This window comes from Haemorhous mexicanus, chromosome 17 (genome assembly GCF_027477595.1).
Source record: "Haemorhous mexicanus isolate bHaeMex1 chromosome 17, bHaeMex1.pri, whole genome shotgun sequence".
Classification (NCBI taxonomy): domain Eukaryota; kingdom Metazoa; phylum Chordata; class Aves; order Passeriformes; family Fringillidae; genus Haemorhous; species Haemorhous mexicanus.
The window spans coordinates 14,074,401-14,092,865 of NC_082357.1; the positions used below are offsets into that span (position 1 = coordinate 14,074,401).

The window sequence follows — 18,465 nt, forward strand, 5'->3', positions numbered from 1 at the left end:
TTCTCTGTGAGGGTGGTGAAGCCCTGGCACAGGTGGCCCCAAGAAGCTGTGGCTGCCCCATCCCTGGAAGTGTCCAAGACCAGGTTCAAGGCTTGGAGCAACCTAGGATAGTGGAAGGTGTCCCTGCCTGTGGCAGGGGTGGAACAGGATGGACTTTAAGGTCCTTTCCAACCCAAACCATTCTGTTATTCTGTGAGATACTGATTTGTACATGTGGATTTATGGCAATGCATTTACAATACATTAAATAGTGAATTTACAGCCAGACCTATGGCAGAGTATGCACCTTTTTCTTCCCAAATTAGTGGTGTTTCAGGAGTTGGACTTGATGATCCTTATGGATCCCTTCCAACTTAGCATATTCTATGATTCTGGGTGTAATGAAGAATCCTGCAGGGCTGCTCTGTGCCACAGCCAAGTCCAAGCAGGTTCTGGCACTGAGTTTGAAAAAACAAACAAACAAGGCTGGGAAAGTGAAGAATGCCTCAGGATTAAAAATTAAATGAGAGGGAAAAAACCCACCAAAGCTAAAAATTGGGCATGAGGATTAGGTGTAGGTAACAGAGCATTAGCCAAGAAAGTGATGCTGAGGGGTGTGTTAGTGAGAGTCAATGGTTTTGGACTGTCATGAGCACTTTCACCACTGGGTGAGTGAATTTGTCCCCCTAAAATTTCCCATGGAGTCCCAGAGGTGACAGTTCCCCCTTTCCACAGAAAACACTGGTGTTAATCAAGGGGAGCTGAGCTGAAATCAAGGAATAAAGCCAGCCTGTGTCATTAAGGAGAAAAGCCCTGTACAGTGCTTGGCATCAGGTTTGTCCCAAGCTGCCTGATGGGGCTCAGCACCTTGTCCCCAGTGTGTGCCCCTTCTTCCCTCGTGGCTTGGGCCTGCCTGTGGCTTTGCTGGTCCTGTCCATGTCCTGCAGCTGTGTGTTCGTCCAGGATCCTGATATGCTTAGGCTGGCAGCTGAGCTGGGACCAGAAGGACCAGGCAGGAATTCAGAACCTGACCCCTGGTGAATCCCAACTCCCCAGACTGCTCCTCCTGTGTCCTGGCCCGAGTTCTTTCCTAGTAATTCAATTAGCAAGTAATTTTCCCTGAAGCAATTATAGCAATACTTTGTTGGGAATTAAAATCCTTTTGCTGTCACGTCATCTTCCTTACACCCAGAGACTGAAAAAAACAGGCACTGAAAAGACCAGAAGGGGCACAGAAGGGTTTTTTTTTTATTGTTTTTTTTGACCTATATTTGCATTCCCCAACTGGGTCTGCCCCTGTGCATCCTTTTCCCTGGAGCTGCCAGGGATCAAGTGACTGCAGGACAAGCCCTGACCTTTGCGAGGTCCATCGTACTCCTTGGCTGGGGAAGCAGAAGATCCCTGCTGGACCTGGGGAGCTGAGCTGTGGCTCCTGGTGGACTCCCCACCACCATGGCACCGACCCTGTGCTCCTGGGCCAACCCTTTCCCCTCCTCCCTTTGCAGGCAACATGTGAGAGGGGCTTTGCAGCCATGGAGGAGACGCACCAGAAGAAGATCGAGGACCTGCAGCGGCAGCACCAGCGGGAGCTGGAGAAGCTGCGGGAGGAGAAGGATCGCCTGCTGGCAGAGGAAACGGCTGCCACCATCTCAGGTACCAGGGGGACCCCATGGTGGGGCAGCTCTGTGGTGGTGGGGACACGGGAGTGGTGTTGGCCGTGTAGAGGAGCAGAGCAGGGATGGGATGAGGGCTGGGTGGGCTGCACAGGGAGATGGGAATGGGCTTGTGGGAAAGATGTTTTAGATGGAGGTCCATCTCCTGGTCATCCAGGTTTGGTGCTAATCTGGTCCTTCTCCAGGCTTGGTACCCCTGTCTTTGGTTGTTACACAGTCTGATCTGTTTTGCATTCCAGCTCCAAAAAGCATTAGTCATTCCTGTGGTTAAATTATTGCCAATTCCACACTGAATTAATTTTTCAGTGCCTCAGGGAATGTTGAAACACTGGTGTTCAGGGGCTCTGCATTAGGAGTCCCACAGTCCAGGAAACAATGTGTGAAAGGGACAATCATTTGGACTCTGTTAAAAAGCAGGATTTGCAGAATCCTCTTTGCAGCTGGGGCACAGACTGAAGGGGCCGTGAAGCAGTGGGAGATTTGCAGGGATGACTTCGGTTCTGTTCCTTTAAGAAATGAACAAAAGCTCAAAAACCCAGCTGTGGGTGGAGGGTGCTGGGTGCTAACGCTGTGCTGGCCCTCGCAGCCATCGAAGCCATGAAGAACGCGCACCGGGAGGAGCTGGAGCGGGAGCTGGAGAAGTCCCAGCGCTCCCAGATCAGCAGCGTCAACGCCGACATCGAGGCCCTCCGAAGGCAGTACCTGTAAGACCATCACTGTCCTCTGTCACCATCTGGCAGGGAGATCATGTGTGGGGGACCCTTCTCTGCCATTTGATTCTGGTGATGAGTTTGGGGTTATTTCAGGGGCCTCTTCCCTTGGTCGCAACTCAGCTGCATCCAGCAGAGCCTCCTGGCTGCCCATAATCTTTCAGGCTCCAGGTCAATGTCCCCACATTACCCAAAATAGCTGCTTTATGGTCCCCAGAAGTAGCAGATGAGCAGCCAGTGCTGCTTTTCACACAGCTGCAGCAGCAGGGTCGCTCAGAAGGTGAGGAGGAAGCTCTGAGCTTTCCATGGCAAGGCTGTCTTCCCATGGGAGCTGAGCAGGGCTGCCTGTCAGCTTTAACAACCTTGATACATCTATGTAAGTTGGGGAGGTGTGCAAATACATCTGGTCCTGAGTGCCCACAGCAAACTTAGAGTCCTGGAAAAGTTTGGGTTGGACAGGACCTTAAAGTTTATCTCATTCCAGCTCTCTGCCATGGGCAGGGACACCTTCCACCACCCCAGGTTGCCCCAGGCACCATCCAGCCTGGCCTTGGACACTTCCAGGGATCCAGGGCAGCCACAGCTTCTCTGGACAACCTGTGCCAGGGCCTCATCACCCTCACAAGGAATAAATTGGCATTGGTAGATTTTGATAGATCTCAGCTCAGTTTCTGGAAACCTGAGAAAGTTCTGCCACTTAACCTCTGAGAGAATGACCTCCTGTCCCTTTTGATGCCCAAGCATGGCTCTGCCAGGAGAGGGAAGAGTTGACTTGCTTTGGGCTTGAGTTTTTTTCCCAAAGGGAATATGCAGTCGTCATCCTCGGTGCTTAGCTCCCTGTTGGGTTGTCCTGGGATGCTGAAGGAAGAATGGGCTTGGGGATGTGTGTGTGTGGAGTGGGCACTACCCCCACGTGTGTTCTGCAGGGAGGAGCTGCAGTCGGTGCAGCGGGAGCTGGAGGTGCTTTCGGAGCAGTATTCCCAGAAATGTTTGGAGAACGCCCACCTGGCGCAGGCGCTGGAGGCTGAGAGGCAGGCCCTCCGCCAGTGCCAGCGGGAGAACCAGGAGCTCAACGCCCACAACCAGGTGAGGCTCCCTGCCCTGCTGACCATGAGCTCCATGCTGAGCTGTGGCCATGCTCCCCCTTCCCACAATGGCTCTCCTCCTGTCCCCAGGAGCTGAATAACCGCCTGGCTGCGGAGATCACGCGACTGCGGACCCTGCTGACCGGGGAGGGCGGGGGAGAGGCTGCTGGGTCGCCTCTCACGCAGGGCAAGGACGCCTACGAGCTGGAGGTGAGCTCTGCAGAGAGGCACGTGGGTGGGCACAAGTGCTGTGTACCCCAGGACACAGCCTGGGAGCGTGTCACAGCCTGGGAGGTGTCACAGCCAGGAGGTGTCGCAGCCATCTGTCCCCCAGTCGGCTCTCATGGCTGGTCTGCACTGTTATAATGAGCTGTATGAGGTCAGGAGATTCTGGGGTCCTGATCTCCTCACCATGTTGAGCCAGACACTCGCTCTTCCTTCTGCAGCCCCTGCTTGTCCTTGGGATCCAATCCATGCAGAGCAGTGGGGACAGAAACTGGGGTGTGCAGGGAGCACATCAGCACTGCAAGCTTGGGCGAGTTCCCAAGAGAAGCAGGAGGAGTTTTCTTATGAGAAGCAGAAGATGGGTGGACCAGAGGCTTTGTGGTGCTGGCATGGGGCTGAATCTCCAGCCCTTGGCTTGACTGCTGCTGGGTACACCTGTCTGCTCAGGTGCAAAGATGCTGGTTTTTGTTCCCACAGGTCCTGCTGCGGGTGAAAGAATCCGAAATCCAGTACCTGAAGCAGGAGATCAGCTCCCTTAAAGACGAGCTGCAGACAGCACTGAGGGTAATGCCAGGGGTGGTTCTGCAAATCCTCTTACTGTGCTCTGCTCCTGAGTGTCTGTGCTTAGATTTCAGCCCATTTACACCTAGATTTGAAACCATATTTAATTTTTCCCCTGAATGTAATTCAATACCCATTTTGGTGTCATCAGTAAAGCACTCCATGTGTCAACTTAAGACTTACCCCACAAAGGAGACAGTGTGGGAAAACATCCCTTTCAGCGTGATTTCCCCATTTACTGTCACATCAGATCAAATTTAAATGGCACAAACAATCAGTGTTAGAGATCTGCCCAGCCTCGCAGCGGTGGAACTGGTTTGCTCTGGACAAGCCAAGGCCATTTCTGGGAATTCTGCTTGAATTCTGTGTCTTGGCTAGAATGAAAAGCCACTAACAGCCCTGCAGCTGAGGGGCTGCACGCACGGGCAGCACTGTGCTGGCCCTTGGCTCTCAGCTCTCTGCCTGTCTCCATTCCTGCAGTCCCGGGTCGCTGTTGGAAGCAGCTCCGAGGGCCTGAGTTGCCCTGGCCAAGCCTCTCTCCCGCTGCCGGCTCTTCTTCCGTCGGCATTTGCCAAGCTCCTCTCCAGTGCATCCACAAACCCCTCGGCTCCAGCTGTCTGTCTGGCTCCATCGGGTTGTTCTTGTTCCCTTGCCAGGATAAGAAATACGCCAGCGACAAGTACAAAGACATCTACACGGAGCTGAGCATCGTGAAGGCCAAGGCAGACTGTGATATCAGCAGGTTGAAAGAGCAGCTGAAAGCAGCCACAGAAGCTCAGGGAGAGAAATCCCCTGTGAACACCACTGTATCGGGATATGGTCAGTCCTCCTCCAGCAGCTCCAATCAGTCCTGGGTGTCCCGAGCTAACAGGGAATCCTGGAGTACAAGCCCTTGTGCAGGAACGGGTCTGAGTGTAGGACTTGGCCTTCCAACCCAAAGCTGATGGGCTTTGAAAGCCTTCTGGCATTTTGCATCAGGAAAACCTCATGATGGAGGGATGCCCAAAAGCCCCCTCTGCCCTTGGGCAGTGCTAAGAGTTGGGCTCATTGGGGCACTTTCCTGGGCTGGGAGGGCAGAGCCTCAGCCCTGTCCTTGCAGGAAGGCAATGGGCACCAGGCTAATCCCACTTCTTTTGCTTCTTCCCAGATATTATGAAATCAAAAAGCAACCCTGATTTCTTGAAGAAAGACAGATCCAGTGTTAGCCGGCAACTAAGGAATATCAGGTCAAAGGTGAGCTCAGATGTCCTGCCCAGTGGGATGGGAATGAGGAATGCCCAGCATTTCTCTCTGATGGGGATCCCAAATGGGAAGAAATGGGCAGGGGAACAAAATTAAGAATTTCCCAGCCACTAGTGCTAGCCTGGATGGTTTTTTACTGCAAAAGGACTGACTGTGCAGCCAGGCAGGGCCCACTCCCCTGCTCCAGACCTTGCTCAGATGGAGGCATGAAGCTGCTCCCTGCTTGGGAAAAAGGCTGACATTCTCCTTGTTCCTTGGTCTTTCACAGGAGGACTATTCCAGTATCTGCTCCTTCTTTTCAGTTGAAATATAGGTGGAAATGTGCACATCATTCTAGTTTTAGTGTTCATCACTGCAAGATTTTTCGTCTTTATGTGTATCAGCAATGTCTGGGTCCTGGGCATATTTAACACACACTTTGCTTGTGTGTTAACACGGTGCAGATGGCCCTGTGCTTCTGTGGTCCTTCTGTGCTTGCTGTTGATCCCAAAGCCCAGTGATGCTGTGCCAAGCTCTCCTTGGCAGCCAGTTCCATCATGTGGGACCGCAGGGATATGGAAGGGCAAACAGTGCTGATCAGGAGTCAGCATTAAACATGGGGCAGTTGGGAGGAAGCTCAGCATGAGCAAACCTGCTTTGCCTCTCACCTGCTGTCTCTTGCTGATGTTTGAAGTGGTTGGGCCCTTGCAAGGCAGGTAAAATGCTTTGAGCTTGGTGCCCATGTGGGGAAACACTCGGAGCTCTGCAAGCAGCAACTCCTCAGCTCAGAGCATCTTCACTGCACCCAGTGAACAGAGAGGGACTTCTGCACGTTTTGGGACAGCCCAGACCTGCAGGGCCACTCTGATGCTGGGTTCCCTTCACCACTTCAACTCGGATCACCTTCTGTGTGGTCCCCATGTGTGTTGCTTGGTGGGGAAGTAGAGGAGAAGAAGCAGGGGCTGTGCCAGGGCATCGCTGTGGGACGGGGGCTGGGGCTGCGCCAGCACAAATTCATGTGGGATTTATGAGCTTCTTCTTTTGTTTTTTTGTTCTTTTTTTTTGTTTTATTTTGCTTTTTCCTTCAACAGTCCGTTATTGAGCAGGTCTCATGGGATAACTGAAATGAACCCGAGTCCAGGTTCCCTGCCACGTAGGTAAACACACCGGCACCCGCATGCACTGCTCACACCTCCCTGCCAAACTAGAGCCCTCCTTCTCTGAATGACTGACTGACAGGTTTATTCACTGCTAATTCTTCTCCTGGGTGATGGGGTGGGAAGGGGAGAAGTCAGTGTACCCAAGATCCGTGTGAAATGCAGTCTCTCTGCCTCTTCCCTGGGGGATGTGGCTTTTTGTCTTCCTTCTCTTCCCACCCTCACCAACACAGCTCATCCTCATGGAGAGCATTTGGACATGGTGGGGCACGTTTCTGTTTACTGTGTTGGGAGTGTGGGACACTGAGTGTGCATGCCTGAATGACTCTGCATGCCTCAGACTAAACTCCAGCACTGTCCAGGTCTCGTAGGAAGACATCTGTTTTGCTGTTAGCCAGGTGCAGGAATAGTCTGGGATGCCTTTAAGTGTACTTCCCATAACAGCCCGGAGTGTGGAAAATGGTCTCAGCCACCTCAGGTGCAGAGGGAATGTCCTGGGCTGCTCTAATTTCCTTTACCCACAGTTGCTGCTTTTTCAGGTTGATCCATGCCTGAGCAAGAGTCTTCCTTGCCCAGTAACCTTCTCCTCCTGCTCTCCATCCCTGAACCTCCAAGGCTTCCAAGCTCATCCAGCAAAAAGAGGGAGCTGATAAGAAATGAGGCTGATTCTAATGAGCCAGATATCTCCATTAAGTGGAGTAATAGTGAATTTCCTGGCCCATGGCAAAGACTGAGGTGGGAGCACCTGCAGAGGCAGGTTAGGAGAGGGGAGCTCCCAGCACGGTGGGTGGAGAGCCCCAGGAAGTCTGTGGAAGATCCCTTTATCACAGATATCATCCTACATTAGTCTCACTTCATCAGGCTCTCCTCATCAGCAACTGAAATGGTTGTGGGACTGCCTGGGGGCTGAATTTGCTGGAATTTGTGCCATCAGGCAGAGCAGGCTGATGACTCCTGGTGTCTCTTTCCATCCACTGAGAAATCAGATGCAAGAACTGGAATGCATGAGCTGCTCCCATTTAAAGAGGCCCAAAGTAAACTTCCTTTAGGAAGTGTGTGCTCAGAGACTCTCATCCCAGGAGACTCTGCTGCCCCCTTGGAAAGAGAGCACACAGCATTTGGAAATTCAGTCCAATTTAGTGCTTTCATTTCCATGCTGCCTGGCAAAGCCCTTCTGTGTTTGTGGGCCTGTGGGAGGAAAAACATTTCCAGAAATACAGTAACCATGGGAATCTGCACAGCCTTGGGGCAAGTTTATCATGGAGTCCTGCCTTGATAAATACATGGGAAGGAAAATGCAGCCCAAAAGTCCAACCTGCTGCTTTGGTAGAGCAGTCCACAACCAGGGAAGGGAAAGGATAAGGGGAGGTGGCTGCCTGATAGTAGGATTATGGAATCACAGAATGGTTTGGGTTGGAAGGGATGAAAAGTCATCCTGTTCCAACCCCCTGCCATGGGCAGGGACACCTTCCACTGTCCCAGGCTGCTCCAAGCCCCATCCAGCCTGGCCTTGGGCACTTCCAGGGATCCAGGGGTAGCCACAGCTTCTCTGGACAACCTGTGCCAGGGCTTCACCACCCTCACAGGGAAGAATTTCTTCCCTATATCCCCTCTAACCCTGCCCTCTGTCAGTGGGAAGCCATCCCCTCTTGTCCTATCACTTCGTGCTCTCTCCAGTCCCTCTCCAGCTCTCTTGGAGCCCCTTTGAGCTCTGGAAGGGGCCCTAAAGTCACCTTGAGCCTTCTCTTCTCCAGGCCAAACAATCCCAGTTCCCTCAGACTTTCCTCCTAGGAGCTGATTTCCATCCCTCCAGTCTGTGCCTTTGAAGGTGCCAAGGCTTGCTCTGGAAAGTGAATAATGTTCCAGCTGCAGCATGAACTCCTTGCAGGTTCCAATGACTGGGCTGGCAGGCAGAGCTGTGGGGTTGGGACAGGCAGTGGGGCACAGCAGGGCAGAGCCCTGGCTGTGGGGTTTTTTTTTAGGGATGGGAGGTGGCTGTGCCTCCTCATCTACAGGGACAACTCACCACCTAATGCTTTGCTCTCCTCAATCTCTCATGCCTCAGGTTTGGGGCTGCAGGAAGGAGGGTGCTGGCATTAGGCTGGTGCATCCCCTCAGGCTGGTTTCAGTTTAAAGCTGTCCTACAGGAGTCAGGCAGTTTGTTTCTGGGTTTCTGCCCCTCTCAGTGCTGTGCTACTGAGTGCCCATGTGTAGCTGATGGATTTTACAATTCCAATGCCAGGGGGCTGCTGGCCAGCTGAGAATTGTGCCTTGAAATCTGGATGCTGCATCTGAATTGGACTGGCCATCAGAGCCTGCCAGACCTGAGCAGGATTTAGGAGTCCTCTGTCTAACTTGTGGGCTGTCCCAGGGTGGGGTGAGAGAAGGGGTGGGATGGTCACTGGCAGCACACAGCAGTTTCCAGGGTTTCTTGAGCAAATCCTGCATGGAGTGGAGCCAGGACTGTCCCCATGGGGGCTGTAGTGATGGGAGAGGCAGGGAAGGACCAGCCTGCAGGTCCTGCTCAGTATCCTGGGCTTCAGCATAGCAGATCCCAGCTGGCCTGCCTGGGGCTCCCCCGCTGGAATTGCCCCATTCAGCAGTGCCCTGTGAGCTCTGGGGATGTCCTGGTTTAGGGCAAATTTGGGAGAGAACCTCCAAAAGGGCTCCTCTAGAAAGCAGATTCAAGCAGCCTCTCCCCCAACCAGTTTGGGAAAATATTTCTGCCTGCTTCTTCTTCCCCCCCTTCGCTCTCAGAACCAGTCTGTAAGGTGCAAAACTTATTTCTGGGCTGAAGAGACAAGTGGGGATACAAGCATCATAAAGTCACCCCAGCACAGGGGGTCATTCCCCAGTCAGCTAATCCTGCTTGCAGCATGATGTGCCTCTCATTGCTTCTGGTTCGTCGCCTGGTTCATTTGCAATCTCACCCTGTCTCCAGGCAGTAACTGCCCTCCATAACCGTGTGTTCTCTCTCAGCATGTCCCACTAATCCTCCACCCAGGAGCCCATTCCTCGCTGCTGCCACGGCTGTGCCTGAGCGCCGCTCCCTCCCGCGCGCCGCCCCTGCCCCAACGCTCTGTGTCTTTTGTCTCTCCCAGAGTCTGAAGGAAGGCCTGACTGTGCAAGAACGCCTGAAGCTTTTTGAATCCAGGGACTTGAAGAAAGACTAGTTCTCCCCGCTCCGCTTGACCACGCGCACCTCCCAGCTTGAGGCAGCACAGCACCAGCACCGTTTGTCTCTCGTTCCTTACGATGTCCTCGCTGTCGCTCGTCCTGACGCCCCGACGGGACCCGGCGCCGCGGTGGCGGTGCCCCCCTCGCCTCCCCGGCTCCTTTCCCTGCTTGTGAGATGCTCCAGAGACTCTGAGAGGGAGAGGAAGGGATTGGAGTGGGGTTCTCCCCCCCTCTCTTCGGCGCTTTGTAGGAGAATCCTTTCTTTACTGTAAACCATTACACTAAGTGTCAGTATTAAGGCTCAGCAGCCTGTTAATAAGCTATAGCTCTGTCGGGAAGAGCGAGCAGGGCCTGGGTGGTGTCAGCCAGACCGAGCTCTTACTGCTGTCTAGAGACCCCGTGCTCAGAGCACACCAGGAGCCTGATCTAACCATTGATCTCGACTGCATTACTTGCACCTACAAGGGGGGAAAGCCGGGGGAAGCTGTCGGGGAGCGCGAGTCCGCGCCGGCGCCCGCAGCCTGGAGGTACCACACTGACATCTCGCTGGAGAAGGATGCAAGAAGTGATTCTCCTGCCCCGTGACTGTGCCGTGTCCTGAATGTAGGTGCCACCGAAGCCTGGCAAGCTTGGGTGGCTGCCCAGGTGGTTATGGACAGGGAGCTGCAGCTACTGAAGTGCACCCTCGAGTCGGCCCCGTCGGCGTGTCCTCGCTCCCGTCTCGCTGGTGGCCGGAGTTGGTGTTCCAGGGGCCGAGCTGTAAGATCACTTTCTTGCCTCTGTTAGATCAAGCCCAGCACTCTCTTTTTTTTTTTCTTTTTTTTTTTTTTTCTGCTGTTACTCCCTTCCTCTCATCGAATCCCGTGTATCCCAGGGTCTGTGCGCATGTGAAACTCCCTTTTCCTAGTCAAAGGAAAGTAGAGTAGAAAGTAGAGCCAATATTGACTGAAAATGCACAGTGCTCAATGCATATAATGCTCCTTTTTTACCAGCTTCTTGAATTCAACTCTTCTTGTCAGCAGGGCAGCTCCTATTTTAATTCTTTAATCTTTTCCTGAAATAAAGATCTCAAAACCAGTATGTGCTTCAGACCTTCAGTCCTAATAGCTTCTGTATTTAAAACATACAGTTGAGCAGCATGAGGCAGAGAAATGCATACAAACCAAGGGATGAGGAGCTGGTAGCACTAGATGGTCACAGCCAGCTGAGCAGAGGCTTCCTCGAAGAAGCCTGTGCTGCTTTGCAGGTGTGGAGCTTCATCCCTGGGTAAATCTCAAGATGCCACCTGGAAGGTCACCAGGGCTGAAGGAGACTCCGGCACGTTGGCTTCCCAGCCTGGTTGGGTGCTGAGTGACCTCTTCAGGCTGGGATGTGGAAGACATCCTGGCCTTCACCCAGAGCAGAGTTTCCTCTTGTCCTTCAGGAACTCAGCCAAGGTTGGGGCCAGCAGCTCCCAGTGCTTCCCTGCTGGTTTTGGGTGTGGTGGTTGGTACAGGCACAGCTCTCTGAGCCCCACAGGGCTGGTGAAGCCACCCCCAGTCCTGCCAGGCTGGACCACAGCAGCTGCCAGAGTTACCTTCATCCTCCTGGGAGCAGAATCTCTTTTTTCCAGCAGGACCCTCAGCAGGACACGGTGTCACTGGTCCACAGTGGGAGTCAGGCTCTTGTCCAGCTTGTGTGGCCTTGCCATGGCCAAGTGTCCACCTTGGCACCTCACAGCAGGACTTGGCAGCTGGTCCTGCCCAGAGGAGCCCTCTTGTCCCCAGGCAGGATGGCAGCACCTTGCAGGGGGCAGAGCAGCTGTTCTGCTGGGATGCTCTGTGTGCCTGGGTGTGCATGGAGGCCCTGGAGCAGGGGAGGAAGGATGCTCATCCTGTTGGATACAAAGCCTTTCCCTCGTCAGCAGTGCCCTCAGGTGTGTGCATGTGCTGCCTCTGCATCCGAGCTCACCACAGCACCTCCATCACCTGGGCACTGGAGAACCTGGGGACCTTCCTGCTGTGACCCACCTGGATCACCTCTCCAGCCACTTCATCCCTGGCTGCTCTGCTGTCTGGTGAGCTCTGATCTCCTGCCAGAGGCCGTGGGAGGCAGCAAGGATTTGGGATGGCACGTGGGCATTGTCATTGTCATTGCTCTTCCCTTGCAGGATGTCACTGGCTCTAGAACCCTCCTCTCCTCCTCTTCTCTTTAGACTGAGGGTGGGACTTTGTCCTTTTTAGCCCACCAAGCAGAACATCCTGGTCTCCTTCTTGCCATGTGGACCCTGCCCTTTCTTAGATTCCCCAGGAAATCCTGCTCATGTGCTCTAGCTTGTAGGAGCAGATGTTTTCCATGGGAGAGTTGGGCTCCTCTGGAAGAGTAAACGGAGACTCTTGGTCAGCTGTACAGACAGGGCTGAGCAGTGGCCTTGGCATCATCAGGATCAGCTGCACCCCCCTGGGGCAGTGCTTGGGAAGGATTTCTGGGGTGTGTTTAGGGTGGGGGCTGTGAATTCTGGGGGTCACTGAGAGGAAGAGGAGGAAGGAAGGTCCCTTATGCAGCCAAATGTTCTGAACCCCTGCTGAGGGTTCTGTGCTCACTCTGGTGAGTCTGAGCATCTCTCCAAGGCAAGGGGCAGCACTTCACCTGCCTTTTCTGTAAAGAAAAAGAACCTGCAGCACCAATAAACAGCCCCAAACTGAAATATTCCTGCTGTAGAGCCCAGTCCTTGAAAATAAAGGGAGAAGTCCTTTTACTCATAGCAGTGATCCTCAGTTACCCTCCTGCCTCTTCCAGCTCCAGCCTTCATCCATCTTTTGGGATTTATCAGTGGCTATTTAAATTAGAAAGTGTGTGGGCAAGCTGTTGCATTTTGCTTCACTCCTCACTATTGATAGCACCAAAAAGGGAGGTTTAGGAGAGCTCAAGTGCAGCAAAGGCACAGGTCTTGGAGCCTTGTTGGCTCCAAGTAATCTTATTTTTCCTGAGTAAAATTTTCCTCCCATTTGCATGATCTCCCCTGAGCCAGACAGAATCCTTCTTTAAATGTCACCTTTTCTTTGCTCACCTATTAAAAAAAGAAGCAAATTGTGTTCATTTGTTTCAAAAATAGAATAGCTTAGAATTGGTGCTGGCTTGCAAACCAGAAAATTCCCTTTTTTTGGTACCAGAGCACTGGGCTGCAGTAAAAGTGCTCACATTTTGTACCTACTCTATTTGATGGCACTTCCACAAGGCCTTTGCATATTTCTCCTGGTTTGGATACTCAGTTTGCTGTGGACACTCAAGCACACTTGCTGTGGCTTGCCTTTGCTCTGTATTTTTTTCCATTTTTTTTAGGTAAAAAAAAAAGCTTTTTTATTCTTCTCTTTTTTAAAAACAAAAGTAATTTAATACCTGTATAGTATTCCAAGCAGTGCAGTGTAAATATTTATTCCTCAGCAGTTTGCAGAGGGTTCTCTTTTGTGACTGAGTTGTGGGTTTGATTTTTAAGTCTTGTTGTAGCACAGAGGCCCCGAGTGGGTTGGGAGAGGAGGAACGAGTGTGACATGTCCAACCCACCCCATCTGCCCTCATAAACTGCTTTTTTTGGGGTTTGAGGACTGTTTTAAAAACCTTTTCAAACCTTTTCTGCTGATCTATGCCTTTAGCTTTGAAGGTACCTGTCTGAAGATTGTGTAGTCTGTTTGACCACTGTAACCTTCTTTGCTATAAATTTGGGGTATTTTTGTCCAGTCAGAGGACTCAGTAACCTTGTGTTTGATAGCAGCATCAACGCTGTGCATGTGCAAACTGTGCCCTGCTGCTACAGAGAGCAGCAACACCTCCCTGCCAGCCACAGCCCCCCCTGCACACACACCCATCCCACAGCAGCCTGGCCACGAGCTGTAACTCACTGTGTAACTTCCAACTAGCGGAACTACTACAAGAAAAGCCAAGGCACTGCTGCAGACACAGGGAAACAACCTCAGTGTGAGGCTGCTGAGGAAACCGAGGGTGTGGGATTTACTAGAGGTACCAGCTGAACTAACCCAGCTGGCTCTGAACTGGTGAATAATGGGTGCAATTAGCATTATTTTCTTCATGCTTTCTTCACCCTGTGTGCAGGACAAGAGTGCTCACTGTTAGTTCTCACCTAGAGAAAGCAAAGCATGTAAAGTACTGGAGACTGTGGTAAGTAGGAAGCAGGAATCCTCTGGCTTGGCCCGTGTTCACCTTCCTGGAGTTCTGGATGGTTTGAGAGTTTAAAGAACCATTTGGAAGGATGGAGGTTTGGGGGGAGGGAAGGAAGCTCTGTGAGGCTGAGGGTGGTGGCTGATGTGGCAGTTCAGGTGCTGATGGCCAGTCTTCCTCCAGTGGCCTCGCCACAGCTCAGCCTTGGCTCTGTCGGGGCAGAGCTTCACCCGACTGACCAAGGGTGGGGACTGGTTCTGGGTCACATCTGGGCACTGTCTGGGAACAGCCCGGGGCACTGTGAGCCCTGAGGGTGAAGGAGCCATTCCCAGAGCTGTTTCTGTGATGATGTGACAGAGCAGCCAGCCCTCAGCTCCAGCTGTGCCGTGACCGAGCAGGGCCAGCGGGACCCGGGCAGCGCTGGGATGCTGCAGCCTCAGGGCTCTCACACATCATTTCTTTCTCCTGCAAAGGGGAAGGGTGTGGAAGGCTCCTGTTTCTCCTTGCGTGTGAGTTCCTGTCTCCTTCTCTTCTCCCTTCCACTCCCAGTTTATTCCAGTGCTTTTTTAAGAGCCACCACTCCTGATCAACTGCTCGCTGTAATAGAAACGTCACTTTTCCTCACTGTATTTATTCCTTACAAACCTTGTGTGACATGCTAGGCTCCCCTGGATGTAGCTGATCATTTTTACTTTGTAAATATAATTACCTAACTTTACATTAACTATATGGTAATAAACTATTTTTGCACCACCCTTTGCATGCTGTGTGTGACAGGTTTATTTCTAAAAAGAGAAGGAAAAACCGGGCAGAGGTCAGAGCATAAAAAGGGAGATGTTTGTTTTTATGGTAGCACTTCACATAGGAAATGCAACAGGCAGCACTCTAGCAGCAAAAATATATTTTAAGTAGTTTAAATCTAGTGCTGCTGAATGGGATTTACTGGAGAATGACCTTCCCTAGGTCATTCTTCCCTATGCTTCCATACAGGTAACATCATTTTCTTTCCCCCATGCAAACTTTCTCAGAACAAATCTAAAATCTGGGGATGTCCATGGATCATAAATATCTTAATAAGGATCTACAGTAATTGGAATGTAAAAGTCAGATGAGGCTGTTGATGTTTTTTGTGAAAATGGTTTATTTAACAGTGCCACTCACAGCACTACTGGTAACAAAAATGGTAACAGAATATAAAAACCTTTTTTCATTTTGAGAGATACTAAGGCACATTCTAGTCAGTATAAAACAATTCTTACATAGACACTATTTAAGAGTTTGAAATTCTTAGGTTTACATCATCTTTGTTCCACACTGAGCTGTGGGGACAGAGATGTCACCTCCCTTCCCTCGCTGTCCCCAGGCTGGTGCTGCCAGGCGAGGGCACAGACCATGACAGGTGTCCCAACACCCGAAAGAACCAGGTGGGCTTTCCAGAGCCCACCTGAAGTGGGTGACCCAACTCCAGCCGTGTCTGCTCTCCAGATAAACCCTGATCCCAAAGAACCATTTCTCATTTCCTTCCAGAGCTCCCTACACTTCCTTGCTAGAAGAGAAGCTGTCATTACCATCTGTGCTCATCTTTTACACCAGAGCTCTGCCAGCCTTTACCCAAAAGAAACATGTGCACAATTAAAACTTAAAAATTCTTGCAATTTCCCAGGAATTTCCTTTTACCAACTTTCAACAATTAATGCCAACAAGAAATGTAACCAAGGCACTTAATCTATAGAAACTCTTAACTCTGCTGTAGCCCTCTTATCTCCCCCTTCCTTACCAGTGTAGAAGAGCCCTTGGGCTGCAATTCCATTTGGAATTGGCTACAATTCCATTCCATATCCCGAGTTGGAAAATGTTCCTTTTCCCACTGAAACACATGCTCAGCACTGTAGGAACACACCTGGTCTGCAGCAGGGCACAGCAACGAGCCTGCCCCAAGTCTGAATGCCTATGGATGCAGTTTTGTCACTGTCACCCTCACAACCCAACACTTGTGTCACTCCCTCTACCATGGGAATGACCCACAACAAGGGATCTGGGGCATTTCAGGGCAGAGAACACTTCACTTCTCTGGAGACATTTACCAAAATTACACCCAGATGGACAAAACAACGATGTCTACACATAATAATAAACTCTGTGGGTGGTACCATGCTCCGCTAGCCCTGTGAGGCAGCTCAATCATTTACTGCCTTTCGGAAAAAAACCTGTAATTGGCAGGATTGTACTCCTCCCAAATCCTTTCAAACTCCTCCTGAAAAGCCTTCACGTACTCGGTGTCCTCCACAACCAGCACATTCTCCCGGTTGCTCTGGATGGCCTGGGTGGTCCAGTTGAGGGAGCCTGTGATGAGCATCCTGCGGTCCACGATGGCGAACTTGTGGTGCATGTAGCCGCTGTGCTGGTCGTGGCGCACCTGGATCCCTGCAGAGACACAGACACCGACATGGGGGCTGTGAGATACAGCTCAGGCTGGCCGGGCCCGCGGCGGGGAAGGGCCAGCCGCCGTGCGGGGCTCATCCCGGCCCCGCAGCGCTCACCCGCGTGGCGCAGGCGGCCGATCTGGGAGCCGTGCAGCCCCATGTACTGCGCGTCCGTCACCAGGCGGACGCGGACCCCGCGGCGGTGCAGGAGCTGCACGGCTCGGGCGAGCTGCGGGCAGGAGAAGGAGAATAGGCAGAGGTCGAGCGAGCGGCGGGCGGAGAGGAGGCGGCGCACCAGGCGGCTCAGGGCGGTGTCGCCGCTCGGCAGCGGGCACGGGCAGGGCCGGGCGGGCGCCCCGGGCTCGGCCGCCTCGGCCAGCAGCGCCTCGATGCAGCAGGGCCGCGAGGGGAAGAACAGCACCTCCCGCACGGGCCGGGCCCGCCGCCAGGCCGCCACCGCCAGCGCCACCGCGGTCACCGCCGCCGCCGCCAGCGCCGCGCCCCGCGCGGCACCCGCCGCCCTCATGGCCCGGCCCGGCCCGGCCCGGCCCGGCCCGCGCAGCCGCGGGAGGCGGGAGCGGCCGGCGGGGAGGAGCGGCCGCCACACGGGGCTGGGCCGGGCTCCAAAATCCCGGCACCGACCCCGCCCCGGGCTCCGGACCCTTCCCCGAACACCGACCCATCCCCAGGTACTGAAACCCCGACAGCGAACCCGTCACCGCACACCGAGCCCTTGCAGAGGATGCTGCGAACACGCAGCACATTCTTTAATCACAGAATGGTTTGGGTGGGATCTCAGAGATCATCCAGTTCCAACCCCCTGCCAAAGTGGCAGGGACACTTTCTGCTATTCCTTCCCAATATCCCATCCAACCTCGCCCTGTGGCAGTGGGAAGCCATTCCCCCTTCCCTCCAGACCCTCATCCAAACTCCCTCTCCAGCCCTCCTGGAGCCCCTTTAGGCTCTGGAAGGGGCTCTGAGGCCTCTCTGGGTCTTCTCCAGGTGAACACCCCAAGCTGGCTCCAGAGCAGAGGGGCTTTAACCCTTGGAGCATCTTTGTGGCCTCCTCTGGACTCGCTCCAGCAGCTCCACACCCTTGTGATGTTGTGGGCCCCAGAGCTGGAGGCAGCTCTGAAGGTGGAGTCTCATGAGGGCAGAATAGAGAGGGACCGTCAGCTGCTGGACCCTGCCTGGCAGAGGGGACAGGGGTGGCAGAACTGGTACCAAAAGGGTTTGTCTGTAACTGCAGCCAGCAGTGACCCAGCACTGGCAGCTGCAGCACTCACCGCTCCCACCTCGCTCCCAGCCACACGCTGCTCAGCCAGGCAGAAATCGCACTGGAATAAAGAATTATCCTGCCTCAATCAGTTTGTCTCTGAGGCGTATCGTTTGGAGGGAAGGAGGGTGGTGAAAGATGTCTGCAGACATGATTTTTTTGTTAATGAAGTTGTGCACATTCCAGCTCTCGCTGACGGCAAAGGGAGCGCCCGCGGCCTCACCTGCGAGCTGCAGGAACCTGCCCAGGCAATGCTTTGGTAATCCCACGTACAGATGTGTTCTGGCAGGCAAGCACAGCTGGGTGTAGGTTCACTGACTTGGCAGCTCTCCCCCTTCTTTCCTGTGGGCATTTTTATAAGTTTTAGTGGTTTCCTTGCCCTGGCTCAAAACTGAGTCTGCTTGTCCATGACAGCCTGGTTTCGGGTCAGGATGGAGAGGGATCAACGTCGTGCACGACTCACCAGGAGCAAGGGAGAAGCAACACCTCAGGCTTGACCTTGTGACCAACCCTTTTGCCGTTTTTGAAGGAGCCACTAGGTTAGATTTGATGCTGGATTTCTTGGGAGAGCTGTTTTTTTAAAAGACAAATCCAGTTCAGCAATCAAGAAGGTCTCAATGGCAAATGATGTCTCACCTGCTCTGTTACACAGCTCTGGACTGGACCAGAATAGTTTTAAAATAAAGATTACTAAGTCAGTCTACAAGAAACTAATACAAAGATAAGAGGAAAAGACCAGTATTAAATTCTCTACTTTAGATCTAGGCTAAGGATGCAGGAATTCTATGGATCAGCTGCTGCTTTCCCCAACCACAAAACACAC

General features: G+C 52.8%; 2 protein-coding genes across 10 annotated transcripts in view; one reads left to right on the top strand and one right to left on the bottom strand.

Moving 5' to 3' along the window:
- Positions 1 to 10,865, top strand: part of MPRIP (myosin phosphatase Rho interacting protein) — a 73,607-nt gene extending 62,742 nt beyond the window's left edge. For 6 of the 9 annotated variants that reach the window (XM_059861813.1, XM_059861816.1, XM_059861817.1 and 3 more), the window contains 8 exons: positions 1,485 to 1,632; positions 2,239 to 2,356; positions 3,289 to 3,448; positions 3,538 to 3,657; positions 4,150 to 4,236; positions 4,890 to 5,052; positions 5,381 to 5,466; positions 9,713 to 10,865. In XM_059861813.1, the coding sequence (XP_059717796.1) occupies positions 1,485 to 1,632; positions 2,239 to 2,356; positions 3,289 to 3,448; positions 3,538 to 3,657; positions 4,150 to 4,236; positions 4,890 to 5,052; positions 5,381 to 5,466; positions 9,713 to 9,784 (954 nt within the window). In that variant the 3' untranslated portion in view covers positions 9,785 to 10,865. Of the gene's footprint in view, positions 1 to 1,484; positions 1,633 to 2,238; positions 2,357 to 3,288; positions 3,449 to 3,537; positions 3,658 to 4,149; positions 4,237 to 4,889; positions 5,053 to 5,380; positions 5,467 to 6,545; positions 6,612 to 9,712 lie in introns of all 9 variants that reach the window. The other 3 variants (XM_059861814.1, XM_059861822.1, XM_059861815.1) reach the window with 2 other exon arrangements.
- A 4,199-nt stretch (positions 10,866 to 15,064) lies between these two features.
- On the bottom strand, positions 15,065 to 16,892 carry PLD6 (phospholipase D family member 6). The gene is made up of 2 exons (XM_059862076.1): positions 16,484 to 16,892; positions 15,065 to 16,367 (listed from the first exon to the last, which is right to left on the bottom strand). Exons 1-2 carry the CDS (start codon positions 16,890 to 16,892, stop codon positions 16,129 to 16,131), a joined length of 648 nt encoding a protein of 215 aa, XP_059718059.1. The 3' UTR covers positions 15,065 to 16,128.
- Between the last annotated feature and the right edge of the window lie 1,573 nt (positions 16,893 to 18,465).

Excerpts from the sequence above, each read along its gene's own strand:
- PLD6 (XM_059862076.1), bottom strand. The coding sequence starts at position 16,892 with ATGAGGGCGGCGGGTGCCGCGCGGGGCGCGGCGCTGGCGGCGGCGGCG. Across the intron at positions 16,368-16,483 it reads CGGCCGCCTGCGCCACGCGG|GGATCCAGGTGCGCCACGAC; the intron begins GTGAGCGCTGCG and ends GTGTCTCTGCAG.